The following is a 16,664-nucleotide window of genomic DNA, read 5'->3' on the forward strand; positions in this document are numbered from 1 at the left end:
CCCGCCCCCGAATCTTCCAGAAACCAGCACGATCTAAAGTGTTGTTTACAAACTGTGTCCTAATGATTTGCCTGTTCTAAGTTTGTTTTTTTTTTTAATTTGACAAATCGATAAATAATTTGTGTGGGGTTGGCTCTGGTTGAGATTAGATAATGAACATGAAATTTACAGATGTACATATGATTTTTATGTTACCATACGTATAGGTTTATATTCTATATGTTATTTACTTCACTAGGATGTGAAGCCTATCTTTAAAAGAAATAGGACCTGTAAAAGCCCTGGGGTAGTGTGGAGAATTTAACAATCCTCACGAACTCAGAGAAGACAGGAGAGAATTCTGTATATCTCTGTGTCTGAGCTGTTGGCACAATGGAGAGATGCATGCTGCAAGCGTGCCCAGGGCCGTCTGTCCTGCGTTCTCACGCTCCAATTGGGAGAAGTAACACCTGCCCCCTTATCTCATTGGGCTCATCTGAGGACCTGATATTCATTGCCATTGAGTCAATGCCAAATCTGCCCTGTAGGACAGGGCAGGACTGTCCCTGTGAGTTTTGGAGACTCTGATGCTTTAAGGAAGTAGAAAGTCCGGACTTTCTCAGAGTGGCTGCAGGTTTTGAGCTGCTGATCTTGCAGTTAGCAGCAAGGTTCCTATGAGGGCCAGGTAATGTGGGATGCATGTTAAGGTAGGTGGCAAGCACCCCATTCACAATCAGTGTAATTCCTGTCAAGACTAAGGGTGACGCTAGTCCCGGGAACACTGTAACACCTGCCCCAGTCATGACAGCGCCAAGCTAGACCAAGGCACAGTCTGTCACCCATCCTCCTGGAAGTCCAGAACTATCGTTTCTACCCTGCTGGGGGAAATACGCAGACGAGGGGTAAGCTGCGAGGCTTAGGAGTAGAATTTTCACCTCCCACATAAGCGATTCCCGTTCAATTCCAAGCCAATGCACCTTGAGTGCAGCCACCTCTTGCGTGTGCGTGGAAGCCGCATGTTGCTCGGGTGATACACACACACACACACACACACACACACACACACGCGCGTGCAGGACAGCATTTGCAGACCGAATGATCAAGCAGAAGGGCCTGGGGGCGGCAACGAGTAGACCAAGGTACTGACCTTCCCAGAGATGGTCTTGATCTGTTTGGAACTCAGCGGCTCGAAGTCCACGCCGATGTAGCCCTCCATGGCGGCCAGCCGGTGCTTGTGGAGGCAGCGGGACGAGTTGGCCTCCGTGTGCACCTGCTCCCACCAGAAAGGCTCGTACCAGCCCGGGATGATCCACTGGTACTTACTTCCATACATGTTCTCCTCGTACGCCTGAAACAGATGGGAGACCACGAAGGCATCACCAGTCAAACACGCATCAAGGAGTGGAGGGTATGGTTGAATCATGGTTCTGTTTGTTGGGTCTAACTCCTTGCCACCTCTCAAAGGACCCAAGGTGGTTTCTGGGCAACATGTATAAGAAGATAATCAACACGGGATAAAACATAACACATAAGGGCTCGCTGGGGACACCACATGCTATACGAGGTTCCAGGTAAAGGAAGAGACGATAGACCATACACAAGCAGCATATTTCACGCTACACTTCCTCGTGGCCCAAGAGGAAAGGGCAACAAGCTCTCTCTTAATAAGGAGAAAACAAGCCAGATTCTCAGGGGTAAACAAAATGTTTTCTTTAGCCTTAAAACCAAAGCGCATCACAAGGGGCTGTGTATGGGGATGCTGTCAAATCAGCTGGCTGGGTATCAACAGCATCCCGGCGGCCAATTCCAGCAGCTTTCATGAAGTCCTGCTGCACAGAACCTTCCAGAAAGCTGAGGCTGTAACCTCCAAACACAATTCAGGGTGAGCTTGCAAACCTTGCAAGGGGCCAAGACAAGTCAAGCTGAGCAGGCAGTTTCTGTAAAATGCCACTTGGCAAACAGAACATCCTCTCTGGATCTTTCCCAGAGCTGGGTGTGCACCAAAACCCAGATCCTCCCTCGGCGCCCTCACGTTCACACACACCACAGACACTCTCCTGGATCATCGCTTGCGTTCACCCTGTGAGGCGGTGGGACGGGGCGTATGACGAGGAAGCTCTAGATCAGACAGGGGAGGCCGGCCTCCAAGGGCACGCAGACGGGAGAAACGCAGACCCAGGCCTGGAACCTGGGTCTGACAAGTCTGAGCCCCTTGAGATACAATGTCTCCTTCCTGCTTAAGCAAAATAGGAGGAAGGAAAAAAGTCACTAGAATATTTGAATGGACAGCTACTTGGCTCGACTCTCCCGGCAGTTATTTTAGGTGGTAAAAGCCTGCTGAGAGCTTAGATGCACCCAGAAAATCCCACTTCTTGGAATGGCACGTTCCATTAGGGATGGGGTCTGGAATGAAGCTTTTCAATGGAGGTCAGGTTGCACCGGTGATCGAAATTCCCACGGATAGCAGTGCTCTCTGCACCTTGCCCACACACGGCTCTGCAACTTGTTCCTGGGGGGCCACCTACATTAGAAGGGCATGTTGGGCAGTAACGGACGTCACACTGCCTCGTGTTTCTGGACCTAGAACAGGGACAGTGTGAGAGGGTGGGAGGACATGGGGAAAGCAGCCTGAGGGTTCTCTTTGGGCTCTGGGCAGGCTCCCAGCGCTCCCCACTTAGGCTCCATGATGCTAAGCCAGAGCCTGTTCACAAAGGAGAGGCCAGGCCCCCCAATAGCCCTGCCTGCTCACCACGAGTTACTGTCCAGTCTCAGAAATGGAGGAACATTCTCCCCACCTGCCCCCTCACCAGGGTTGACAGGACACTCAGAGCCTGCCTGACCCTGCCCTGGCTCCCCAGAACCTAGCAGGGCACCTGGCGCAGAGGGCCCTCTACGTGGTGCTGAGAGACGGAGTTCACTTGGTCTCCTCAGCTGGCATTTCCTCGGTCTCTGGTCGGAGTGTGGTCTCAGGACCTGTGGGCTGCCAAGCGAGACCCTACCACATGTCAAAGGCCGCCCCACAGAGCCTTGGCTCTATCTGTTGGCAAGCCGCAGGAAAGCAAAGTGCCGCGGGTGCTCTTGCTGTGCAGGAGCTGAGTGACCTTCTGCCACAGGGCTTTGGGGCTAAAATCCCATTCCTTGTTTTATTTCTCTTCCATTTGCCACCTCCCTGACCTGCAGAAAGGACATTTTGGTCTTTCATCAAGATTCACAACAATTGAGAAGAATAAAGCCCTTTGAGGCCTATGAGCGCTGGTAGCCTAGTGGTTATGTGTCAGACTACTAACTGGAAGGTTGGCAGTTCAAAACTACCAACTGCTCCTTGGGAGAAAGATGAGGCTGTCTGCTCCCATAAAGAGTTACAGACCCAGGAACGCAGCCGGGCAGTTCTATCTACCCTGTCCCAGAGGGTGGCTATGAGTCAGGATTGAATTGGTGGCAGGAAGTATGGTTTGGAGTTTGGGAGGTAGAGGAAGGTGGGACCAAAATAGTCCTTTTCCAGGTGAAGGATCTGGGATTGGAGCCCTAAAGGGACCTGCCTGGGGTCACACAGCTGGCAGAGGAGAAAGCAGACCTCAGGGCGGAGTGCTTGAGAGTGGAGATGACCCCCGTGGACAGAGGAAAAGCAGAGAACCTCCACTGTGGGAGCTGAACGGCCCCGTGCCACAGAGCCCTAGGGAGGCCCTGCATTTGGGGGAGCCTGAGCTCCCACCGTGGGGCAGGCCCCGACTCCAGGACACAGCCACACACACACTTTGCACCGCAGCCCTTGGACGGGACAGACTTAGTTGCCCCCATTGGCTCTCTTGGGTGTGGGTGTGGGTCCTTGAGCCCCTCCTCCATCACAGACCCAGGATGAAGACATTGGGCAGCCCCTCTGCTGGGCTGGAAGAGGAGACCCTGTGTCCCGAGGCCTGGAATAACCTCCCACCAGAAACCTCGCAGAAATTCCTCAGGGGGCGAGGCCGTCGGGGAAGCCACTCAAAGAAAGCCATCTCTAAGCCAGGAGGAAGGTGGGTGCGCAGGCAGTGGTGTCCCCGTGCTGTGGGGCTTTGGGCTCAGAGAGCAGCGAGTGGGAAGCAGGCCCGGCTGGCTCTGGCCTGGATCAAAGCCTGAGGTGTATCTGCGCTTCTCGACAGTGCGGCTGGCCGGCGTGCACTGTGCGGGCGTCGCATGGACTGTACTAATTTCCTGCAGAAATGACTGTTTCCCTCATTGGATCAATACCCTCTGTCAATCACACACCCTCTGTCAATCACACATACTCCTTGCGAAGCCCCGAGGAGATCGAATCCTGTTTCTTCCCTAAAAGACTGGCATTCTCCAATTTGGGGTGCTCTTTTTCCATTTTTTTTAATGGACTCTAGACAATAAAGCACAAGGCCTATGGGATATTTAAATGTTGAATGCATTTAAGTCAACGTATTTAAATGTTGAAGAAGATTAGCTCCGTCTTTTCCATTTGCTCCTAATGCTCCTCCCTAGATTTCTGTATGGAAATAGACCGCCCCTGTTCCCCTTAAAGGACCCATAAACCGCCCCACCCAATCCTGTGAAATCCATGAGTTAGGAAACTGACCAGCCCAATGGCGGCCCCTTCTATCCTCAGACAACTGAGGGCTTCCTAGTCCACTTACTTGACCCACGGAGGTTCAGAGCGAGCAGATGACATGCCGAGCAGATGACATGCCGCCAAACAGCAGAGCCCAGAGAGACTGGCTCCTGAAATGCACCCCTGCAGAAGACTCATGGAGGTTGCCACCTTGCTCCTGAGCCTTCCTGATGAGCTGCTCCCACCTGATGTGGCTTCTAGTCATGCGTCTAGGAACTCCTTAGCTATGCCACCTTGAACCTGGGCAGTTTGATTTGTTCTAGTATCATAACCGTACATTAGGACCATTAGACTTAACCTTCTTGGAGTTAACCAAATCCAAATGTTCTTTGCACCCAGGCTCTATCATCTAGAATATGTCATGCTTTCTACAACGCCTATAAGCCTGTTTTGTTTGTTTGCTTGTTTTGTTTCACTTTTGTTTTTAATAAACTTGCCCAAGTTATTGGCAGAGAAGTCAAGAGAGCAAAGGCCTGCGGCCTTGGGGACTGTGCTTGAAGTAGCCCCAGCCTAACGGGAGGTCTCCTCAGGTGGACGACCACCAACAGGGCTCTCATTCGGCTCACTTTTTATCCTCACCGGGGACAGAGAGGGTGGGCAGGGGCATTAAGATACAAACCGGCCTAGTTTCTGTTAGAATCCTTAGAACTACACTGAGTTGGGTAAGCAAGACCTTGACCGTGGCTCTGCCACCAATGGCTGAGAGCCCCTGGGCAAGCGCCCTCACCTCCCTGGGCATCTCTTTCCTCATCTGTGAAAAAGGATGTGGGGTTGAGAAGCCCTAGTGATGTAGTGCTTAAAGGCTGGGCTGCTAACCTCAAGGTCAGCAGTTCGATACCACCAGCCGCTCCTGGGAGAAAGATGAGGCTTTCTCTTCCTGTCAAGAATTACCATCATGGAAACTCACAGAGGCAGTTCTACCCTGTCCTATAGGATCGCTAGGAATCAGACACAACTTGATGGCAATGAGTTAGTTTTTCTGTGGTTATTGAAAATAAGATTGGAAAAAAAAGTGCTTTGTCATCTATCACACACCAGAAGAGAATTCGGGGTCATATCAGCAGTTTATCCTTTATTCTAAAACGAAGGCCTCGAGTCCAGAAAAGACAGGGCACAGTCTGCATCGTCCTGTCTCACTGAGATCTCTGGGGTCTCGATCTGTGCATTGTTCTCTGTGGGGTCCATTGAGTAGGATTGCATTGGGTGGACCCAGAACCAGCCAACAGGGCTTATGTGAGTTCAGTCCATCTAGGTCCCTGGCTCTTTGAGCCCTGGGGATTTATCTCCTGGCAAAGAAGGAGCAAGCAGTGAGTACATCACTTCTACTTCCAACCACCCAGCCCCCGTGATCCCAGTCCCAGCCCCAGCATGAGACCCAAAGGCAGACTAGTGGGACAGGGTGACTTACACAGCAGAACACCTTTGCTGCCATATTCTGGTCAAACTGGCCAAGGATGATGCGCACGTCATTCCCCTGTGGACAGAAGAACACCTGAGTCAACAAGGGCCATACCAGAGGGCTCGAGACCACGGACAGAGCACACGTGTGTGTCCCTGGGTTCTCCAAACAAGAGTTTGGTCCAGAGCAGAGAGAGGGGAGGGGACAGGACTGAACCTCACCCTCACCCAGCCCAGCTTGGATTCTCTGACCCTTTCTGGGGATGGCTTTCGCTCTGCTGTCCCTGAGGCAGTTTTGTGTAGACAAGAGGTTGAAGTTAATAGCTCTGAGGAGTCTGGGAATTGGCCCTGCTCACCGGGAACAGAAGCAGGCCCCCACTGCAGGTGCCGAGGCTCTTGCCCTCACTTTGCATATGGAGAAACTGAGGCTCCAGGAGGCGCAAAGAGCTGCCAAGGTCCCCTTGGTGTGCTCCTGCTGCTAGGTGCCACTGAGCTGGTTACAACTCCCATGACCCCACGCACAACCAAACGAAAGAAGTACGGCCTTGTCCTGTGCCGTCCCCACCCCAGTGAGGGTCCAGCCCACTGTCACAGCCACTGTGTCCATCTGGCTTGTTGAGGGTCTTCCTCTTGTCCCTGCCCCTTGACTTGACCAAGCAAGGTGTCCTTTTCCAGAGACTGGTCTCTCATGACCCAAGCACGTGAGACGACTCCCCCAGAGCTTCCCCATTCAGGGCCCACACGTCAGAGCCAGAGCTTGGCTCAAGTTCAAGCCCCATCAGCAAGTCTCAGGTTGTTAAGCTCCACCCACAACCCTCTCCACGCCTCGGCCTCAACTTCCTCGTGTGAAAAAGGAGACTGATGGAGGGCTCAGTGAGGCCACCCCTCTCAAGCATCTAAAACGGGGCACATGAAACACACACTCAGTGCAAGGTAGTTTTATTACTCCTAATCTTCCTCTCGCCTGTTTTTTTAAAAAATGTTGTAAGCACACACACACACACCACAACATTTGGCAATTTAACATTTTCATGTATACAGATTAACGGCATCAATGACATTACTCATGTGGTCCAGCTATGGGGGGATATCAGTGGTCAAGTTTTCCATCACTGGGCACGGAAACTCAAGGCTTCCTAAGCCCTGACGCCCGTCTCCCCTTCTCCCATTCCTGGTACCCACTAGTAAACGGTGGCCTCTGCATCTGCGCTGGCCCCTGAAGGACACTCTGGGTGTGAAGGTGCCATGTGAATGCGGTGGCTCGGTGTCCGTGGGATAATAGCTTCTGTCCTCTCACGGATGCCCGTCAACAGACACTTCCTGAGTGCCTGCCCGAGGGTCTCTTCTGGGTCAGGAGGGGCAAGAGGCTTTTGTTTGTGCTCTGAGAGGGCGAGCATCCAGGCTGGGCTCTGTCCATGAGGACAGGCCGACGGGGCCTGCTGAGCCAAGCCCCACTCTTGCCCACACTGCCCTTGCCCCACCCTGCTCTTGGCAGTTCGGCCGGCCCTCTCAGGGGCTGTTCTTGTCCGTTCCACCCTGCTGAGTGGGCCTCAAGGCCGTTTGATGCACAAAAAAGAAAGACATGTCTCCTTTAGAGATCAGTTTTTAGCATCTTTTCAAAATTGGAAAGTGCTGACTGGGAGGCCATTTTGCTCATCATGTACTTTAGCAAAAATAAAAAAGGCCTGGATTCTAAAATCATCCTTCGTTTGCGAGCAAGAATGCAGGGGAACTTGCTCTGAAAGGACTTTAAAGATCGTTAGCAGAGCAGTTGGGGAAAGACAAGCCTTCATCATCGCCACGTCTGCAGGGCTATAAAAAGTTCCGAGCTACTTCCGTTCTGTGGACCAGCTCCCAGGCTCACGCCAAGGTTTTTCTGCTCGTCGGCTGAATTCTTTCTAGCATCTTCTCACTGCTTACAGTAGTTATCCACCCCGTGCCTGTCTGTCCGTCCATCTGTCCGCCCATCTATCCAATAGTCATCAAACATCTCCTTTCTGCCACGCTCTGGTGGAGTAGAACCAGGTCACTCATTAGCTCTTGGAGTCAGAGAGACCTGTGTTCAAATCCTGACTCTGCTGTTAACTAGTTATATGACCCTGAGTCTGACTTCTCTTGAGTCTCAATCTCTGAAACAGGAAAATCCAACCGGTCCTGAGCCTGGTCATTATAGGATTTTTGAGTGTAAAACTCATCCTTTGGCTCCCATGAGGCCTCTTTTCTTGGCTCCCCTTCTTGGTCACTATCCTGCTCAGCATCCACCTCAATTGCCCCATCTTTCTGTTCCTCCCTAAATGCTTTGCCCTTGACTCTTTGCTCCCATCGTTCTCCTAAGACAAACTCACTCCTGCTCCAGGCACAATCTCCTCCTGCGGATTATGGAATCCCTAATCCCTCTGCCCAGTTTGAGCCTCTTCCAGCTGCTCTTGGGCATGCATCTAGGTACCTCCAGCTTGCCACGCCTCCAGCAGAACTCAGCATCTCTCCCCAAGGACCATTCCTCCTCTTATGTTCTTCATCTCTGGCATGACCAACTTTCCATTCACCCAGGTGGAAAACTTGGGAGCCCTTTTAGATTCAGTCCTGGCCTTCACCTACTGCCTCCAAGCAATCATCAAAGCCAGTCTGCTCACCAGCTCTGCGGTCATCCCCACCTCACTCACCATCCCCCCTGCCATCATCCCCCACTTGGCGAACCACTACTGTCCCCTTGCTGGAATCCTGGCCTTCAGTCTTGCCCAAGGGCTCATGCTCCACAGAGCAGGTGATACGATTAATCCAAGATCCAAATACGACCCAATAAAACCATTCATGGCTCTCTATGGTTTCAGATGAAATACTGAGCTCTTTAGTGGAACATTCTATATTCTTCACCAACTGACCCCTGGTCACGTTTCTAATCGCAATTCTCACCACCCTTCCACAACAGTCAGAAGGAACCGCCTTCAGTTGGCTGAAACAAGTCTGTCTTCATCCATCTATCCATCCATCCATCCATCCACCCACCCACCCACCCACCCACCCATCCATCCATCCATCCATCCCAACAACCAACCACTCCTCTATCTATTTTCTTACTCTCTCCCTTTCATCTTTCTGCAAACTCATCCTGTGTACAGAATGCCTGTCCTCCACCCCAGCCCTCGGCCTGGATAATTCCTGCTCACACATGTCATGTCTAAGCCTGGGCATTCCTCTTTCTTTCCTATAAAGGCTTGGTAGCCATGCCCTTCTCTGTGGGCCCGGAGCACTCTGTGCTTCCCGCAAGCATGGCGCTGGTCCATTTCCTTATTCTGTCTTCCTCTGTTGCCTCATCTCTGGGTCCTCAGGTCCGGTCACAAGGTATGGCACGGGTATCAATAAACATTTGCTGAATGGATGAGTGGGTGTCTGAATGCTGTATAAAGCACCCGCACAATGCCTGGCCCACAGTGGCTATTCAGTAGCTGGTAGCCCTATTCCTGGCTACACTAATGCTGGCCCTTGGGCCCAGACTTGATGGGGTTCACCAAGTCCATTTCCGGAAGTGAACCGGGGGACTCACATTTCATGGCTGACCGCCTGACCACCTGCTGACAGATAAATAACCAGTGTTGCCCACTGGTGGACTATTTCGTATCTTGGTTACCATGACAACCAAGTTGCATGGCTGCCTTGTTTCTGTGCTCCCAGACTATTAGGGTTGGAGGGGAGCCCAAGGGATCACTGATCTAGTTAATTCCTTCCCAGAAAGGCAAACAGCTCTCCTCAAGAGGGCATAGCACCCCCAAAGACAGAGTTCTCGCCTTGGTCCCTCTCCGACCACCAGAAGGATCTGAAGAAACACCTCGTCCAGAGGCAGGCTGTGCTTGATGCCGGGGGGACTGGCCACATCCTCTCTGATCCCAGGCAGGAGGTAAGAGGGGCAAGAGGGTACAGAGTTGGGGAGGGCTGCCGGCCCGCCACCACTGTAGCTGCTGTCTGGGATCAGGGGTGTTGAGAAGGCAGAGGAGGGGCTGGCTTGACTGGGGACTGAGGGGTCCCCTGGCGAACAGTGTAGCTTTGAGAGTTACTCACATTGGAGTACATGCGCCCCCGGGGCACACGGTGAGAACCCAGGTTAGAAAAGCTTGGCGAGAGATCCGATTATTTCTGGAAAGCTGTTGGTTGGAAGATTCAGGGGTGGAAGGGAAGGTTTGGGATCTGAAAAGTTTTTATCGTATATAACCTCTCCCAGAAGTTCCAGGATCCCACTTCCTGCACTGCATTCCTTGAATCCTGCCACAGAAGCCCTGAGAGCAGGAAGTGGACACCTGTTAGATGCCAGTCACCCTGCTTCTGTTCAAGCCTCCCACCTCCCTGCCAGAGCCTCCGGAAGTCTGGGGACAAGAGTGGGAGAACAGAGAGGGTGGGGACAGGGGCTGCCTGGGGTGAAGGAAGATTGCCGGAGGTGGGGCAGATGAATGCCCATGTATTCCTAGGCCCTGTCTGGGAGGAGACCTACACTAACACTCTCAAGAGGCCAGCCCTGGAGAAATGGGGACCACTGGGGGAAGGCTGTCTGGGCATCCCAAACCCAGACTCCACAGAACATAAGCAGGATGAGCTGGGCAGGAGAGCCCCAACACTCCCCCTGGAGAGGGATCAGAGGGTGCTGCAAGCTGGAGGTGTCCCTCCCTCCTTCTCCGGAGGCCTGTTCCTCATGCCTGTTGTCTGGAACCTCTGTGTCTGTGACTAAAGGGGGTAAGTCACACACACTATCTATGTATACAGCTACATCTATATACACAAGTATATACATATACAGGAGCCATGGGGGTGACTTATTGGGTCAGAGGGGTGCTCACTGCAAAGTCAGCAGTCCAAACCCACCAGGAGAGAGATGGAGATTTTTGCTTCAAATCTTAAAGATAAAGACATATAGCCTTAGAAAACCAACAGGCAGTTCTACTCTGTTTTAAGGTCACCAGGAGTTGAAACAGACATGATGGCAGTGAGTTTGGAACATATCTATACACACACATACATATATATTCACAAACATCCATATATATAGTATATTCACAAACTCTTAAGAATCAAGTGAAAACACCAATACGACCCTTAGAAAGGATGATGCAATTAAAAAAAACCTCAGTAATTCAAGGGCTCCAAACACAGTAAAAATAAATAACAAGTCTTAGAGTCTTTCTCGATCTTGGGCTACTGGTCCATCGGTCCACCCTAGTACCCTGCCCACTTTGGAAAGAGATGGGCAAACAGAGAATGAAGAAACAATTCCAGGTGTGGCAGACACTTTGGTCCTGTCCAGATCTCCTCGGACCTGGCACACTCATTCCCGCTCCAGGGAGAATCCCCCTTCTCTGGAGAACTGTGCTCCCCCGACAAGAGCCTCTGATCCCCAGAAGGTCATGCTTCTCCCCCAGTCTTGGAGACAGCAGTCAATGACAGAGGTTGCTGTTAGGAGGCTTTGAGTGAGTCCTGACGCGTGGCGACCCTTTCTACAACAGACTGGAACCCGATCTGGTCCTGCACCACCCTCACCATTGCTCTTACGTTTGCGTCCGCTGTTGCATCCCCACTGTCAATCTATCTCCTTGAGGTCCTTCCTCTTTTTAGCTGCCCCTCCACTTTCCCAAGTGAGTTAGTTTATTGTGCCAGCCTGGCCGATAAACACATGTGGGCTTCATTGAAGGGCGGAGGCATAAATGGCTCGGTGAGCCTCGCCTTTCTAGTTCTCCGGTCTCTTGCTTTGTGATGGTCGGACCAGGGTGCAGCTGCCTTAGCAGTTCCAGCTTCAGCTGGCAAGGTTGACTTCCTGCAAGACCTTCCCCAAGGAGAAGCCACATGGACCTACCCCGATGCAGCCCTGGGTGCTGGAGCACCCGTGTGGAGACCCCTGCCAGTGCTGAGATGCTTACACATTCGCTGACTCGGCTTTCCTCCTGCAGTCGGCATCGTTGTGTCTGTTTTGTGAGATGGAGGAGGACTTTGTGGATTGGTGTTGGACATATGGGTTAATGTTGGACTTGTGGGCTTGGGCAGCACTGGGTTGGGATGTTTTCTTGATGTACACTCACCCTTTATATAAAACTCTCTCTTATACCTGAGTTGCTGTGGATTGGTTTCTCTAGAGTACCCAGACTGACACACCAAGCATGCTGTCCTCCTCCAGGAACTGGTCTCTCCTGACAAGCTGTCTAAAGTACATGAGATGAAGCTTCATCAGCCTTGCCTCTGAAGAGCATTCTGGTTGTACTTCTTGTAAGATAAATTTGTTTGTTCTTTGGGCAGTCCATGGTACTTTCAATGTCCTTTGCCAAGGCCATATTCAAGGGCATTGGTTTTTCTTAGGTCTTCCTTATTCAGTGTCCAACTTGAACATGCATAGGAAGCGATCGAAAACACCATGGCTTGAGTCAGGCACAGCTCCGTCCTCAAAGTCACATCTCTGCTTTTTGATACTTTAAAGAGGTCCTGTGCAGCACATTTACCAAATGCAATGAGTCTTGATCTTTTGATCACTACCTTCCATGAGCATTGGTTGTGGATCCAACCAAGATGAAATCCTTCACAGTTTCAATCTTTTGTCCATTTACCTTGATGTTACCTGTTGGGAGGATTTGGGTTTTCTTTATAAACCCAGATGGAAGGTTTGCAAGCCTTGATCTTTATCAGCAAGTGCTTCAAGTCTTTCATTCAGCAGGCAAGGTTGCTGTATCACCTGCAGGTTGTTAATTAACCTTCCTCCCATCCTGATCCACCACGCGTCTGTCATTTTGTCATACTGTAGTGGCTTGTGCCTCGCTGTGACGTTGAAAGCTAGGTCACTGGTATTTCACATACCAGGAGGGTCACCCAAAGTGAACACGTTTCATGGAGGAAGAACAGGCTCGAAGAGGGTACAGGCTGTCCCCTTAAAGGACTTAGCCACCGAAAACCCAATGGTATCATAGCATTGAAACTTAATGAATAGAAGCAGAAGGTTGTCGGAGATAAAGCCAGAAGATGAGCCCCTCAGGTCAGGTCAGAAGGCGCTCACAATATGACTGAAGAAGAGCGCTTCCTTCTCGTAGTAGAGGGGACCATGAGTCAAGCCGGGTGAACTCTCATTTGCTGATGAGGCTCAACTCAAAATCCGAAGAAGCAGCTGCAGACATCAATTAATAATCAGAACGTGGAAGGTATGAAGTATGAATTTAGGAAAATTGGAAGTCATTAAAAATGAAATGGAACATATAAAGATCAATATCATAGGCAATTGGTGAAATGGACAGGTATTGGCCAATTTGAATGAGAAAATCATATGGTTTAATAAATCAGAATGACACAAACAAGAGGAATGGCATTGCATTCATTGCCAAAAAGATCCATCTCAAGATCTGTCTTGAAGTACAATGCTGTCTCTGAGGGTAGTGTCTATCTGTACCCAAGGAAAAGCAGTCAATGCAACTATTATTTATACTTATGTACCAACTATGACAGCGAGTGATGAAGTTAGAGAAATCTACCAACGCCTTTAATCTGCAACTGATCAAAGATGCGATCAAGATGCACTGATAATTATTGGAGACTGGAATGCAAAAGTTGGAAACAAAGAGGAAGGAACAGTAGTTGGAAAATATGGATTTGGTGACAGAAACGAAGCGGGAGATTGTATGATAGAATTTTGCAAAATCAATGACTTGTTCATAACAAACACCATTTTTCAGGAACACAAAAGGAAACTATATATGGTGGACTTCTCCAGATAGAATACACAGAAGTCAGACTGACCACCCCTGTGGGAAAATAACACGGAGAAGCTCAATATCTGCGTCAAATGAGGCCACTGGCTGGCTGGGGAACAGATCCATGGCCCACGTACAAGTTCGGGTTGATGTGGAAGAAAATGAAAACAAGTCCATGAGGACCAAAAGATGACCTTGAGTCTATCACACCCTAATTTTGAACACCTCAGGAACATTTTTGATGCACTAAACACTAATGGCGGAAGACCAGAGGCGCTGTGGATGACATCAGGACACCATATATGACATAAGCAAAAGGTCGTTAAAAAGAGAGGCAAGCAGGAAAAGTCCTGCTGGATGTTGGAAGAGACTCTGAAACTCACTCGTAACAGCAGAGTAGCCAGGCAAACGGAAGAAACGATGAAGTCAAATACCTGCACAGAAAACTTCAATGGGCAGCTCAAGAAGACAATGTAAAATATTGTAATGAACTGAGCAATGATCTACACTTAGAAAAACCAGAAAGGAGAGACATGTTCAGCATATTGCAAACTGCAAGAACTAAAGAAAAAACTCAAACCTCAAGTTTGAAAAATTCTCTGAACAAAATACAGAATGATGCAGAAAGCATCAAGAGAAGATGGAAGGAACACACGGTCACTGTACCGGAAAGAACGAGTCAACCTTCAACCACTTCAAGAAGTATCATATGAGCAAGAACCAGTTTTCCTGAAGGAAGAAGTCAAAGCGGAACTGAAAGCATTAGATAGAAACAAAGCCCCCAAATTGATGGAAAACCATGAGATGTTTCAACCAGCTGACGAAGCACTAGAAGCACTCACTTGTCAATATCAAGAAATTTGAAAGACAGCTACTTGGCCAGCTGCCTGGAAGAGATCCATATTTGTACCCACCCCAAAGAAAGGTAACCAACAGAGCATGTAAATTAGAGAACCATATTAATATCACATGCATGCAAAATTTTACTGACGATCATTCAACAACAGTTGTAGCAGTACATTGACAATGAGTTGTCAGAAGTTGAGCCCGAATTTAGGAGAGGACATGGAACCAGGGCTATCATTGCTAACATCAGATAGATCTTGGCTGAGAGCAGAGGATACCAGGAAGATGTTTACATGTGATGATGCAAAGGCATTTGGCCGTGTGGTTCACAACAAACAATAAATAGCCTCGAGAGGAATGGGAGTTCTCGAATACTTGATTGTGCTCATGTGGAACTTGTACATGGATCAAGAGGCAGCTGTGTGGACAGAACCAGGGAATATGCATGGTTTACAATCAGGCATGGTGTATATTAGGGTTGTATCCCCCTCTCATCATACTTATGCAATCTATGGGCTGAACAATTAATCAGAGAAGCTAGATTATCTGAAGAACGCAGTACCAGGATTGGAGAGAGGTTTACTAACAACCTGTGATATGCAGATGACACAACCTTGCTTGCTGACAGTGAGAAGGACTTGAAGCACTTGCTGATGAAGATCAAGGATTTCAGCCTTCAGTATGGATCCCAACTCAATGTAAAAAAGACCAAACTCTTCTCAACTGGACCAATAGGTAACATCAACATAAATGGAGAAAAGATTTAAATTCTCAAGGATTGTATCTTGCTTCGATCCATGATCTGTGCTCATGCAAACAACCGCCAAGAGATCAACCAGCACATTGTATTAGGTAAATCTGCTGCACAAGACTTCTTTAAAGTGTTGAAAAACAAAGATGTCACTTTGAGGACTCAAATGTGCATAACCCAAAAGAAAATTTTAAAAACTGTGCACAACCCAATCCAAGGTATGTTCAACCACCTCCTATGCATGTGAACATGTTAAAGTCGGACACTGAATACAGAAGCCCTAAGAAACATCGATGCAGTTGAAGTATGGTGTTGGCAAAGAATACGGAGAAAGCACCATGGACTTCCAAACGAACAAGCAGGTCTGTCTTAGCAGAAGGACACCCAGAATGCTCTTCAGAGGCAAGGTTAGCAAGGCCATCTCATGTATCCTGAACATGTTGTCAGGAGACACCAGACCCTGGAGAATGACATCATGTTTGGTAAGCACGGTGAGAGAAGGAGTATGGTGAGGAGTTCACACGATGGCCTCTTGATCCATGTACAAGTTCCACACGAGCACAGTGAAGTGTTCGGGAGTTTCCATTCTTCTCAAGGCTGTCCAAAGCGTGCTGTGATCCACACAGCTGAATTCCTTTGCATAGTCCATGAAACACAAGTGTGTTAGTCTGGGTTGACTAGAGAAACAAACCCGGAAATACTCATTTGTGTTTAAGAACGAGCTTTATATAAAGAGTAATTGCATATTCAGAAAACATCCCAGCCCAGTCTAAAAATTCCCTTCAGACTCAAGCAGCCATGCAATAATGCCGAATGCAGGAAGATCACAGGTGAGTGGGTGGAAAGTCTTATAGATCCAGTAGCGATGGAAGCATCTCAGTACTAGCATAGGTCTCCATGTGGCTCCCCCAGGCCCAGGACTCTGGCTCCATCAGCGTAGCTCCATGTGGCTTGTCAACAGGATGTCAAGCAGAGAGACGAAGCAGAGAGAGAGTGGTCTGGCCCCCCAGTGAGCTATTTATCTCCATAGCGCCTCCAAATGAGGTCATCAAGCTGAACAGGCTAAACTCTACCCCTTCACTCTTAATAGTCTCACGTCGACACCAGATGATGCAACTACCACAGCAAGTAAACATCTTTCTGGTATTCTCTGCTTTCAGCCAAGATCTATCTGATGTCCCTTGTTCCAGGTCCCCTTCAGAGTCCTGCCTGAACCACTGCCTGTCAATGCACTGCTGCAACTGCTGCTGGATGATCTTCAGCAAAATTGTACTTGCAGGTGATATTCAAGATCCTCGTCTTTCATTTGCACATTCTGTTGGTTACCTTTCTTTGGAGTGGGTACAAATATGGATCTCATCCCGACAGT

At 49.5% G+C, this 16,664-nt stretch overlaps 1 protein-coding gene across 1 annotated transcript in view; it reads right to left on the reverse strand.

Annotated features, from left to right (window-relative positions):
* The window catches only part of GABBR2 (gamma-aminobutyric acid type B receptor subunit 2), a 265,401-nt gene that overhangs the window by 155,300 nt on the left and 93,437 nt on the right, over positions 1-16,664 (reverse strand). The window contains exons 4-5 of the mRNA XM_004711077.2: positions 6,000-6,065; positions 1,127-1,327 (exon numbers count right to left, since the gene is read on the reverse strand). Coding sequence (XP_004711134.2) covers positions 1,127-1,327; positions 6,000-6,065 — 267 coding nt within the window. The remainder of the gene's footprint in view (positions 1-1,126; positions 1,328-5,999; positions 6,066-16,664) is intronic.

The sequence above is a fragment of the Echinops telfairi genome, unplaced genomic scaffold (genome assembly GCF_000313985.2).
Source record: "Echinops telfairi isolate 266 unplaced genomic scaffold, ASM31398v2 ScPeMD7_7410;HRSCAF=8448, whole genome shotgun sequence".
Lineage (NCBI taxonomy): Eukaryota > Metazoa > Chordata > Mammalia > Afrosoricida > Tenrecidae > Echinops > Echinops telfairi.